The following is a 13,688-nucleotide window of genomic DNA, read 5'->3' on the forward strand; positions in this document are numbered from 1 at the left end:
TATATATATATATATATATATATATATATATATATATATATATATATATATATATATATATATATATATATATATATATATATATACCTGCTTTGTTTCCGTTTGGCATGAACAAAAGAATCTAATATACGTGTCACACTCATGTGTGCATTGTCATTATTTCCAAATCTCAGATCTTATTTAACAAAGAAGGGAATAACTTGTACTATTATTTATTGAAAATTGAAACCTAATAAAAAAAATATTGAATATACCTACCCATGTTGGTGTATGTTTTATATACACACCATCATACAAAAAAAAATGTTTTATATACACATGTCACATGGAACCGTGGAAGCTTTTATTTTTCGGTATATAGATATAGATATTATTTTGCATTACTATATATTTTTCTATAGTCTAAGCTAGTTGGAATGACACATGACCCACCATAACTAGCAAGAGCCCCTAGTTGCCTCTCTCTATATATATATAAGCTCAAGAACCAAAACCAAACCATTCATCATTTGTATCAACTCTCTGAAAATCCTCTGCCATCTAAAAATAACCTTAAAGGAACCAAAAAAAAAAACCAAGAAACTGAACTATGGCTTGTTGGTCTGCAGAAAATGCCACGAAGGCCTATCTTAGCACTTTGAAAATGGTGAGTAATATTAACATGTCTCAAATATTTTCTAGCCATCTTATTGAATATGTTTAGAATTTAATTTTAACATAATATTTTTTAATCTAATTTTTTGTGTTATTTTCTTCAGGGTCAAAAAGCCAAAGAACCAAATGTAGCTGAATTTATATCAGCCCTAGCTGCAGGAAACAATGCACAAATGATGATTGTTGCATGTGCTAATGTAGCAGATTCTACCACACTAGCTTTAATTGCTGCTGCCAATCAAACTGGCGGACAAGTAATTTGTATTGTCCCTAACCATAAAGATCTAATTGCATCCAAACATGTCTTAGGAATTGCTTCACATCAAGTCCAATTCATGGTTGGAAAAGCTCAAGAAGTACTTATGTTAGACCAATATGAAGCAGCTGATTTTTTGCTCATTGATTGTAACATTAAGAATCATGAAGAGATTCTCAAAACAATTCAAGAGGGTAGAAATGTAAATGTTGTGGGGTACAATGGATTTAGTTGCAAAGGGTCTTGGTTATCATGTGGATCAAAGACTCAACTTTTGCCAATTGGAGAAGGGCTTTTGGTGACAAGATTTGGAATAAGTGAGAATAATAGTCCAAGATATGGAACAAGTAGATCAATGGGAAAGATTAAAAGTCGTTGGGTTGTTAAGGTTGATAAATGCACTGGTGAGGAACATGTGTTTAGGGTTAGATTTCCTCACGGGAAAGTTATTCAAGCTTAATTAATTTTGTGGTTCATTTTGTACAAATTAGTAAAACTAAGATTAGATTCAGGATTTTAAATAGTAGTCGCAACTGTAATTTTATCGCGATCTTTGATTTTTCGAAGAGTCATAGATTTCGATAAGATAAAAAATTGTTATAATGCAGCTTAGATCGCAGTTTCAGATCTTTAATTAAGACCCTGATTAGATTATTATCCGTTAGACTCTATCTCCATTTTATTACTTGGCAAAATGGGGTACTAAATTTTGCTTTAATTTAAAATTACTTGGAGTGAGTCATATTTTATCTTGTAAATACCAAATTATTTTTCTCTGTCTTATATAAATTGATTTTAAGATATGTTGTGTTTTGGATATGTTCTAATGAAGAGGCCACGTATAATACAAATTATAGAATCTTGGTCAAGTCAAATTTACTTTATGCATGTAATTCATGGACTGGTCATAGTCATAACTATATACCGTGCCAAAAGTTCAAGTTCAAGACATGAAAGAACGCGTGATCAATCTTAAAAAACCCCTATTTGATTTTGTTAGACTTTGAATATAAAACCCACAAATATTGGAGGAGGAGATCCAATTATTTCATGAGTGAATAGTTTCAATTTTTATTCGATTTAGTTTTATCCAATGAAAAAGAATACGAATTTTACAATTTAAACTATTATTCACTTCTGTCAAAAAAAAACTATTATTCACTCAAAAAACAAATTAAACTATTAATTGGAAGTTCTAATTAGATAGATCAATGATGTGTTTGACCTATTAAAAAATAAAGACAAGACATAACAACTTTAGCTGGATAATGTTTGATTTCTATAACTATTTAAGGGATGGGATAACCTCAAAGCAAGGAATGACAAAAATTGAAATTATTGTCTTTCAATAAACCACAACACAACTTTTTATCTCACGTACAAGTTATATATAAAATATCAAAATAGTCTTTTGTCCATAAAAAATCGTACAAGGCAAAAACTTATTCAATACCATAAAAGTTTGTCTTGTGTTGTTCTCCCATATATTGTGATGTTTCTATATTGTGATATTTTGTACGGTACTTCCTGTTTAATGGATAAAACACCCCAAGTTAATGTTAATATTGTCACTCTTTTATTGTCTTATTATCGCTTCGCATATAACACTCAATTGGTGGCTTAGTTAGTTAAGCATCGTTGAGTTTATGGTGGAAGATCAAAGCTCGATACCCGCATACCACATTATTGAGAAGGGAGGAAAACTTTTAAATATATCCTAAATACTTGAACGAAGATTAGTTTCATAATCCGTCTAAAGAAGAATATTTTGTGAAGCCGTTCAGAGGTCAAATACCCTAATTATGTTGATTTACTACCAAAAAGAATTTATATTTATATATAAAACCACTCAAGTCTTTATGCGTCATTCTTCCTTTCAAATTTATGATTATTTCTCCCCGTTCAAACTGGATCTGAAAGAAATTATAAGTGATGGAAGGAAATCCCTTACTATTTCCAACTGATTTAGAGACAAAAATGTATATATGATGAAACTCAAATCGACAACGAAATTTGTGATGCATTTGTCACATGATTTCCGCCACATATTTTGTTACGAATTGATAATAGTAAATTCAATTTTCTATGCAAAAATTTTTTGCGAGGAATTTTTAATAAATTACCACGAATTTTTACCCTCTCTAATTTTTATTTTTTTTTTAGTAGTGAATGAGTTGCTTAATATACCACATACAATTATTTCTTTTTTAATTTTTTTTTTGCAGTGAGTGACTGCACCTTATTGCTTCATGTCATAGGGACCTTCAATTTCATTATCAACTTATCTATGCAAAAATTGTACTTCTTTTTCTTATAATTTGTAGTATAAATATTTGAATATTTGATCAATTTGTGTTATTATATATAATAACACCATTGAGCAGAGTATCCACGTGAAAGAAAATAAAACCAAAAGACAACAGGCTGTATAATCGTAAGAGTACAATAAACTTACTGTATTAAACTAAAACCACCTTGATCAGTCTGCTACTATACCTCTAACGTGGGTCATTTGTGGGTTTGTCTATGTAATTGCAGCAGAAACCTTGAATAGTGCTGGTTGCTTAGTTGTATTATATAGCATCATGTAAGAGTGTAATAATTCATTAGCAAACACAACAGTTTTAATTAGCACTCAAAAACAGCTAATTGTTGCATACATGTTATAGGAATCACTGTCACAAGCATTAACGTTGCATGTGAGCTTCACAAGTATTGTCTTCAAATACTGTAACAATTGCTTCTTATAATAATCTGCATCTAGAATTATAATAAATTGTGTATATATATATATAGTTACTAATTTTACGTACCACTAGTACAAACATTATCAAGTCTTCCAACATTAATCTGTTCATGTACGGAGACAAACATGTTGGAGTGTTGGTTTGGTTGAATTTGAAGCATCTTAGAAAGTGTACCACATTGTCTAATATTGCAAAAGATCAGAGGGAGAATAATGCTATATATATATATCGACTCTAATTAGAGAGAGGGAGATAGAATTCATATAAAATGATCTAAGTTTGATTAAATGTAATGGAAATTGAAATATTGTCAATTGTAGGTAAAACTATAACTTGTACAGGACACAAATTCAACAGACAAAGGAAGAAACAATTTATCTAAGACTTTGTTTGGGAGTAATTTGGATGGGAGGGGAAAGGAAGGATTTGGAGGGTTGGAGATATAGAGGGTAATGGTAAAACTTTCACATTTTTTGAAAGCTTAATTTTTTAAAATATAATAAATTAAAGCTTATAATTAATATTATTTTTTTAATTTTAAAAATATCATTACTACATAGATTAAATTTGAAGAGTTCATGTAAGCCTCCAAAGCCCTCAAAATCTTCCTCCAATACAATTTTTTAGTTCTCCAAACGATGAGAATTGTATAGTAATATGTAGTATATATACAAGGGTTGGGTTCGAACTCCAAATTTCTCACTTATTACTCAAAATATGAATTTCTAACCACTAAACAAATTGACTAAAAACATTAAATGCGGACTAAAATAAAATTAAAGGTGGTTTAATGAGCCATAAGTTTGATAGTTTTGTTGTTTTAATTCATTTTTAGTTTTCTACACTTAAAATATATATTTTTTTTTTAAAAAAAGGAAGATTTAAATCCATGCTTTAATCTCCCTCAAAAAAAAAAAAAATCCATGCTTTAATCGAAGACATCATATAATTTGCGTCTATGTAATGTATTGGATGGGGAAAAGCTTCCCAAAACTTTAGATTCTGATTTCTTTTCCCACCCCTACCAAAATTCATGCCAACTTGTGTGAGTCAATGAATTTTATGTAATGGGCTCATAGTTGTCTGCTCTTTTGAAGTTTATGTTGGTTCATAGAAAATTGCTTTTCTCACCAAAGCAATTGCTCACAGGCACTAGGAAAAGACTACTATAATGGCCCCAACTGCAATTAATTGTCAATGGTTAATCGGCGGTGGTTGACTACCATTGTGGCTTATTCCAAAACCTCCACACCCGTTCTCGGGCTTGTAAAACACCCATTGACATCAAACATTTTTTTAGATGAAATGAAATGACCTTTATACAACTCATGATAATAAACAATATAAAAAAACGATAAAAGTATTTCAAGATGTTGTTTTTGAGCTAGATCACGCTGCTTTGACAACTAAGATATTTTTAATGGCAAGACAACAAGATCTAGTTCGTAACAAACTATTCATGTTTGAATTTGGCGCATAATTTTTCACAGTTCTTTGTTGAGTTTTTAAGATGAGTGATGATGAAAGAGAATGTGTTCATAACAACGATGTTGGAATACCTACCTCCACCATCACTGTTCTTATAACCAACAACCGGTGGAGAAATTTTATGAGTTTTTTTATGAGTATTGTAGATGCTATAAGTAATGAAATTTCCACCACCATTTAACCGTAATTAATATTCTCTACAACAATTTATACGACACACAAAGTGGATTATGCCATCTATATCAAATTTTCTTTATACGCAACTGTCAAAGATCAAACGATTGACTACTTGCCTTTTACCTTTGTACCTATCCATTGTTGCATAAGATTTTATTTTATTATTTGACATTTTTTTTTAAAAACACTTTTATAAAGTTAAATAATAAATACCTAAGATCAATTTGATGAGATTGTAATGAATCTTTTCTAACTTAACCAAAGAGTTAAGTTCGCATTCGATCCTCGGAATGTAACAGTGTGAAATTTCAAAAGAGTTTTGTCATCCATCATAGTTACACTCAATTCAAGAAAAACTAAATTTTTACAGTTATTTTCGGTTAGGAAGTTAAATAATGAATACTTATCAAACCAATAATATTTAATCTATATGAAAACCAAAATACCTAAAGTATTAAGCGGAACAGTCCGCGTACTATATATATGCTGAAGATTTTTAGTGTCGGCAAAGCTTGAGTGGAGTTTAGAGATGGAGAAATTAGGGGTTGCCACAAGTACAACGGACAGGGTTAGCGATCACATATGTGATGATGTTGCTTTGGTTATTCTCTCAAAATTACCTCTCAAATCTATCTTTCGATTTTGTTGCATACGCAAATCATGGTCTCCATTGTTTGAAAACCCTTATTTCATGAACATCTTTCGAAGAAATTTCTTATCCAATGATCATTCATATTACAACGATACATCTCTCCTCTTACATACCTCGCATGTCAATTGGAATTATGAACCTGTGTTGTATTCTCTTTCTAGTGAGAGGTTTGATAATAAGGTCAAATTAGATTGGCCAAATCGATTTGAGGAGGAGTTTGAAGTTGGTATTTATGGTTCTGTTATTGTTAATGGAATTCTTTGTTTTGCAGCATGGAGAGTTGAGGAAGAAATTCAGAGAGTTGTATTGTGGAATCCGGCTACCAGTGAATTCCAAGTTGCTCCTCTACATCGTTTAGCATATGAAAGTCCTAATCATATATTCGTGATTCGTCTTCGTGGATTTGGTTATGACAAAGATAGAGATGATTATAAGGTGATTCAACATGTATCATTTCATCCTATAATAAGGGATGAAGATGGTGGACGTTACCCTTTTTGGGAGATATATTGTCTAAAAAATAACTATTGGAGACAACTTGATCTTGATCATATGCCTACACAATATAATAATGACGTGGGAGTTCAAGTATACACGGATGTAGGGGGTGGCAAAAAAATCCGTACCCGCGGGTATCCACGGATAAAATCTGTCATGGGCACGGAGCGGGTAGCTAAACGGGTACCCGCGGGTATAATAAACGGGTATTTAGCTACCTGTTACTTTATGGACACGGACACAGATTTGATGATATCTGTGCCCGCGGGTATCCATACCCGTTAATAATTTAAGTAAATTACTAAAATATCCATGTGTATATATAAAATGGCTTGGAATGCATATGAATTTTTGGATGTTTATTTTGATTTTATTCTTTTCTAGCTTTTATTTGAAGGTTATTATGCTTTTTGGAGGTTTATTTAGATGTTGGATGTTTTCATCCTTTTATTTTACTTCAAGAATCCGTATGGGTTATGTAAGAATTATATGCGTATGATGAATTTGCTTGGGATTATGTAAGAATCATGATTTTTGTTGGATTATGGTATGAACTATGAAATTTGAATGAGATATATTATGTATGGATCTTTAAAAGTTGAAGTTTGTAGATAATTAAAAAAGTATTTTGTCAATTTTTTATTTATTAAAATAGCCTCTAACATTAAAATAATCAGTTATTATTGACATTAAATATTCATGTAGAGAATGATATGATAATAACTACATATTTATAGGGACTGATAAAATAAGTATTAGCCTATAAAAAAATAAATAAAAAGGGAACGGGGGATAAGGGTGGGGAAGAGAGAATGATAGCTGCAAATGCAAATTGCAATGGCATGTTCCTCATGTTTGATTGCAGCGACATCAACATGGAAATTGAAGTCACCACCGACCCTCAAATTCAAATGCTATGCGACTCAGTCACAGTCACAGTGTTCTCTTGTGCACAACGACGACCTTCAAGCTCTCTTACAGGTACTTCTCGTTCCATTCCCCAACCTTCTTCATGTTCAATCATTTCCTTTCTTACATTTCTCTCTTTTTTTTTTTTTTTTGCAGATTCTTCCCTCCGATTTGCATCACAATCTCCTCAACCAACCTAACCGCCCTCAACTTTTGGAGGTAGGTCCCTATTATTTATCTCCCTTCATTAATTATGTCATAATACAAATTATCTAAAGAGTTTACAATAATGCGTTGCTATGTCAATTAATGAATATGAAATGAAAACACAACCTAGCAACACATCATTAGATGCATGTATTGTACAAAAGAGTATACTATACTAATTATTGAAATTGAACCTTCATTCTTCATCAGGTTATATTGGATTTGGGCCGTTTTCCTGAAGCGCGCTATCTAGGCAAAAACGGGAACCATTATTTAAGGAATTCCGAGGTAAAGTAGGCCAGATTGGAGTTCATAGAAACAGATTTATTTCCCACTTTTCTTAGAATTCCAAGAAAAAAACAAGAATGTTTTGTTCAAAGGTATTTTTGTGATATGATCTCATATGTGTAGCTAGGTAACGGTGAGAGAGTTGGAATATGCTGAAGGAGCAGTTGGAAATTTTGGGAAGGATAATAGAGCTGGTATTGAAGGTACTTTGCACAGAATATCTGCAATAAGAAGTAGGAATGGTGGCATTGTTGGTTTGACATGCCGGATTGGGAGGGCTGTCACCGGCCATATTGACATGGTTTATGATCTTCTTCACTATGGCAAGAGCATTTTATTTCTCGGAAGGTATATATAGCTGAGCACCATTCATGCTTTAATTTCTAAAGCAAGTTTTGAGTTTATAAATTACTATAACATTTCAAGTTCTAACATGCTCCTTCAAATGCGGTTTGATTCTACATATTAGATAAAAACTAATTCTCTTATCAATTTTATCATCATATATTTGGCCTAAATATTGGATATTTTTTTAGTGTAAAATACTTGGTCAGTGCCATGTTTGGAGCTGTTAATTGTAATATATATGTTCTGTTTGGATAAACATCTTATTTGCAATTTACAGCATAAACGCTTATTATGATAAGCGCTTATATATAAACTACTGTACCGCAAGATAAAATAAAGTTAATTTTATTTTGTATAAGCTATAAGCTGTTTTCATAAGCTATCTTGAAGAACTTATGAAAATAAGCTGAAAACAACTTATGAATATGTCATAAGCTTTTTTAATAAATTCTCCCAAATAGTTTCACAATGCCTATGCAAGTAGAAAAGTTCAATTAGTCAATCTAAACAGGCCCAGGATCTATTATAAATGGTAAAAGGACTTATCATTGTGTGTTTCTTTCTTAATCCAACAACAAAATAGAATCATAAATGATAAAAAGGACTTACCATTGTTTGTTGCTTTCTTAATTCAACAACATAATAGAATCCTACTCTTAGATTTACCATGCACAATTTCTGTACTAAATTTCGATAATGTATTTTTTTTCTTTCTTGCATCTCTTACAATTTGGATTCTTCCAGACCTGGGGTTGGCAAGACTACTGTTATGAGAGAGATTGCTCGTGTTCTGTCAGATGAATTTCACAAAAGAGTGGTAAACTTATTTTTCAGCATCTCACTGCATGTTTTCTTCGTAAAAGCAGCATTATAGATCAGTTCATGATAGAAGGAATTCTTGCAAATTGGGTAGGTGATTGTTGATACCAGTAATGAAATTGGAGGCGATGGCAATATTCCTCATGCAGCAATAGGTGGTGCACGTAGAATGCAGGTATCCGAGCCATCAATGCAACATAGTGTGATGATTGAGGCAGTAGAAAATCATATGCCTGAGGTGATTATAGTAGATGAAATTGGCACAGAAGCTGAAGCTCATGCATGCCGGTCAATTGCTGAGCGAGGCATCATGCTTATAGGGACTGCTCATGGACAGCAAATTGAAAATGTCATGAAGAATCCTACACTCTCTGACCTGGTTCGTTTTGATTTTCATATTGATTTGCCAATAATCTATAATATATTTTTCCCCTTTTTAAAAAGTTGAGATCTCTAGCTTCATTGAGTCATTTACCTGACAATCATTCATATCACTTTCTTTGACTGTTAACTTCAACTGTGTTTTAAATAAAATAAAAAAAGCTGTGAAAGTCAATATGTTGCTTATTTCAGGGTCTTTAGTAATTTATTATGGTTTAGACATACTATTTCATTGATGAATTTAATAACTCTACTCAGAGGATGCTGGTAACTATATCTTATTTTATGGTGTACTAGAAATTTCATCAGAATGTCTGAAGTATCCTGAAAATTTGTTTCACTAATTCAGTTGAGGTAGAGATTGAGTAGAACGATATTTGATGTTAAAGAGATGCCTGATGTGTGGAACTGTGTCATTATGTAATCTAATAAACTTTAATATTCAAAATTTCCCCTCCATTTGCTTTATCAGATTGGTGGAATTGAAAGCGTTACATTGGGAGACTACGAAGCCAGAGCAAGAAAATGTCAGAAGACTATTCTTGAGAGGAAAGCTCCTCCAACATTTGATTTCTTGATCGAGATGAGAGATAGACACTACTGGATTACACATCAGGTATGATAACTGAGCTTTTATTACTTTCATAACCAGAGATTTCTAAATTCAATCAGTTGATAATTAAATAAACAAAGAGACGGTAATGAATAATTCCTTTTTTACTGTCTGATAGTCCATTTTCAGTTTGACATACATTTGGTGAATGCTTCTGGTAATAGCTAGTGAAGGTCACACATCATCACATTTTGAATTTTATTATTGTAACAGGCTTCTAGTTTTTTGTTTTTGAGATGTCATTAATTTTTTATTTTTTTTAAATAGACTGTAGCACCATCCATCATATTGTTATTTGGCGGATTTTTTTTCTATATCATCACACCATTTTCTGTTAATAACATTGTCTATACCCTGATAATTGTACTAATTTAAAAAAAAAAAAAGTGCTGCTACAATGGTTTGTCATCAATATCGCGCCAGTAAAAAGATGTAAATATGTCATTGGTTTAAAGCTCAATGTGGATTTAAATCTCCTGCATCATATTTTAGACGATTAGTTTTGTTGATTGTTTGATTTCATCGCTTAAAGATTTAGTCTAGTGGAATTGTTTTGGTCCTGAACTAAAAAGTGAGGGTACTTTCTGTTAATGAGATGTTTATAAGCCAAAATATGAGTTGGTTTCAAGTTTAACTTGTTTATTTCATGTTATCTTTTTGTAGACCGACAAAAGCGTAGATATTTTGCTTCGAGGCAAGACCCCACAGGTTGAGGTAATTCTTCAGTGTTATACTTCTCATTAGTATATTTCGTTAGAAGTCCTTATTTTCAAGAATGATATGCTTTTCTATTTCTGTTATTATTTGTTGTTTGTGTTTGTAATACTTTTTGATTTATTTCGGTTGTGGCTTGACATTATGCACAGTTTATTACAATAGATTTTTCCAAATGCGACTATTTGATTTTTGGTTGAGGTTAGGTGAAAAGATATCTTTATTCAGTTTCTTCACTATTTTCAGAAAATAGTTAGTACCACAGAAGTATAAGTTTATACCTAGCGTGGTTCGTCTTTTTCTCACGGGCTTTTTCCCCAATTCTCATTCTTCCAGTACTAGGATTACATTAGTGTGTGGCACAATGAATGTCCATCTATATTTCCTAGAATCCCAAATTTGCAATGACTTTAAAAGTTTTCTTCAGATATGAATTTTGCCACAAAACTTATTCCCTGATTTTACAGAAGTTACATATAACAATACACTTTTCTAGACCAAAACATACAACACGCGATGTATCATGTATGCTTTCATTAACTTCACATTAGGTTGCAAATGTATGGAGTAACTTCCTATAATATGAAGGTTTATGCTCAAAGGTTTAGAGTTGGCGTGTGATAAATCAGCGTATGGATATTATTTCTCTTTTACATTTGGTTCATGAATATCCTCTGGTCACATGGTGCACATTACTTGCCTCCTATCATAATATACCCAGAAAATAGGCCCTAGAAAGTTAAAATTATACTTGTTTGCCCAATGTATTAATGATCAATTCAAGGTCACTCATGTTAATGTTTCTTATTATGACTCATGATGTCTCGTAATTTTTTGCAGGTAAGAAAAAGAGATGAGAAATGCAAGGTTGTAATCGAAAAATCTAAAGCATATGATCAATGCCAAAGTTGATTTTCCTCCCTTTCCATTATATAATTCACTTTACGAAAAATTTGATGTTTTAAATTTATAAACCCATTCATTTTGTAAATTGTGTTTTGTTGACATTACTATGTATATCTGTGTATATCTCTCACTTTATTTATTTTTTGACAAAATTTATCTCTCACTTTATGTTCCATATATAAACAATTTAAAACATGATGACATCTAGTTAGAGCATACCATTACCATACTAACGCCCAGGTTTGTCGGGACAAACAATTGTCTTCAATCTGTTTCGTCAAAATGCATCTCATAAAACTGTACCTTTGTGTGTGCATTATCTCTCTTCCTTCTGATTCTGAGACCATTAACTTCTCTTGATTGAGGATTATGATTGCAATGTAGCTTGGTAGTGTATATCCTAGTCTAGATGCATAATATCAATAGTTCTATCTAATTTGTGTTGTTGTCCGGATGTTCTAACCTTGGTTTGAAAATGCCTCTATCGGCCCCTACAATGCTGAAAAAAGTCCCCCATATATCGGAAGATAATTTCCGATAGCACAAGCATATCGGAATGAACCTTCCAATCAGCCTTTTTTTCCACTAAAATCTATGGGATTCTACTTTCAGATAGACCTTTATCCAGCTTGGGCCTATGGAGCAATAGCATAACATATGAATACTATCTAAACGCAAGCTCGTGCGGCTTCTAGCCCCACTCATGAATGTTGGTTGACAGTTAGATTTTAATCAAGTGTCAAAATCATGGTACTTTACTAAGCAGTAAGAGATTTCGGTTCAGTATTCCCTGACAGAGGCTTTGGTTTTATGAGGTGCTCAAGTTTAACATAAATGAGATGATTGGTGGAGTATTTAAGTGGCTTGATTCTTCCTGTTAATGACTAGCTTTTGATGTATAGTTTTCCAAATACTTAGATATTTGTTCGTTGGTATCAAGCCCCACACCGAATAGTATGAGATATTTAGTTTTCAGGGTGGTGTTATGATACAGGGATTTGAATATGATGTTCAAGACCTACATCGATTAGTATGAGATGTTTGGTGAAGTATTTAAGCAGCTTGATTCTTGGTTCTACCCTATCATACCCTAATTTTTGATCCAAGATACCATTGACACGTGTCCTTTAACCCCGACCGGTCTTAGCTTTTCAGGAAAAATTCGGCAGGGAGGTATTTTAAAATACGTTCTTCTCTTTGTGTTGGTTGATGGTTGTATTTATAGGCCAGGATTGAAATATGGATTTTGTTAAAGGACGGACAAAGTTTGCCTTGGCTTGGGAACAAGGGGACAGGACAGGCTGTGTTGAGCTGTTAGACTTTGATAAAATAATAAAATAAAAAAACTAAAAATAAAATTCAAATGAGATAAAATTAAAAAATGAATTGAAATTAATTGACTAAAAGGAATTTAACTAAAAGATAGAGACTAAAAAAAATGAAAATTGAGAGAAGAGGGCCCGAAGAAACTTAAATAGATACCCCTTAGTAGCAAGGGAGTGTTCTTCAAGTGCTTAGGTACTTATCATTCCCTTTGCATGGCCTAAACATGAAGATAGTTTGGGTTTCTTTGACTGTGCTATTCTTTTTTAAACAAATTTATAAAACTATTTCCAGAGGAAAAAATAGTAGTATTATTTGAAGAGTTTTTGAGACGTAATGAAAAGGTTTGATAAATTTGGTTTCAGATTATTTTTTTTTTAAAGTGGAGTAAGGGTTCAGAGGACTATATGGGACCGCGTTGGGGCATCAGTAGTGGGTGGCAGTGGTGATAACGAAGGGTGTCTAGCATCCACGGTTGTGGTAGTGTTGTATAACAACACTGGTTATGGAGATTGTTAAATTATGGCAACATTGGTGGAAAGTACTAGGACATAATGGCGGCGGCAATGGAGGGTGTCATTTCGTGGTGGTGATCATGACAATGGTTGAGCTTGAAGGTATCGTATCGTATAGCATTGGTGATTGTGCAGTATCAGGTGGACGTGGTAGTACTGGTGTGGTGATAGATGGTGATGACAACAATGATTG

At 32.4% G+C, this 13,688-nt stretch overlaps 3 protein-coding genes across 3 annotated transcripts; all 3 read left to right on the plus strand.

The window, feature by feature from the left end:
* The first annotated feature begins 414 nt into the window (after positions 1-414).
* LOC25484493 (uncharacterized) lies at positions 415-1,693 on the plus strand. The gene is made up of 2 exons (XM_013613336.3): positions 415-646; positions 759-1,693. The coding sequence occupies exons 1-2, from the start codon at positions 590-592 to the stop codon at positions 1,368-1,370; spliced, it is 669 nt and encodes a 222-aa protein (XP_013468790.1). The 5' UTR covers positions 415-589; the 3' UTR covers positions 1,371-1,693.
* Positions 1,694-5,851: 4,158 nt separating this feature from the next.
* Positions 5,852-6,757, plus strand: LOC112418618 (F-box protein At3g49450). Its single transcript, XM_024775050.1, has one exon. The coding sequence runs from the start codon at positions 5,852-5,854 to the stop codon at positions 6,755-6,757; it is 906 nt and encodes a 301-aa protein (XP_024630818.1).
* A 490-nt stretch (positions 6,758-7,247) lies between these two features.
* On the plus strand, positions 7,248-11,820 carry LOC25484494 (uncharacterized protein ycf45). Its single transcript, XM_024781249.2, has 9 exons — positions 7,248-7,453; positions 7,538-7,600; positions 7,799-7,876; positions 8,004-8,224; positions 8,969-9,041; positions 9,138-9,422; positions 9,897-10,040; positions 10,701-10,751; positions 11,592-11,820. Exons 1-9 carry the CDS (start codon positions 7,298-7,300, stop codon positions 11,661-11,663), a joined length of 1,143 nt encoding a protein of 380 aa, XP_024637017.1. The 5' UTR covers positions 7,248-7,297; the 3' UTR covers positions 11,664-11,820.
* The last annotated feature ends 1,868 nt before the right edge of the window (positions 11,821-13,688 follow it).

This window comes from Medicago truncatula, chromosome 1 (genome assembly GCF_003473485.1).
Source record: "Medicago truncatula cultivar Jemalong A17 chromosome 1, MtrunA17r5.0-ANR, whole genome shotgun sequence".
Lineage (NCBI taxonomy): Eukaryota > Viridiplantae > Streptophyta > Magnoliopsida > Fabales > Fabaceae > Medicago > Medicago truncatula.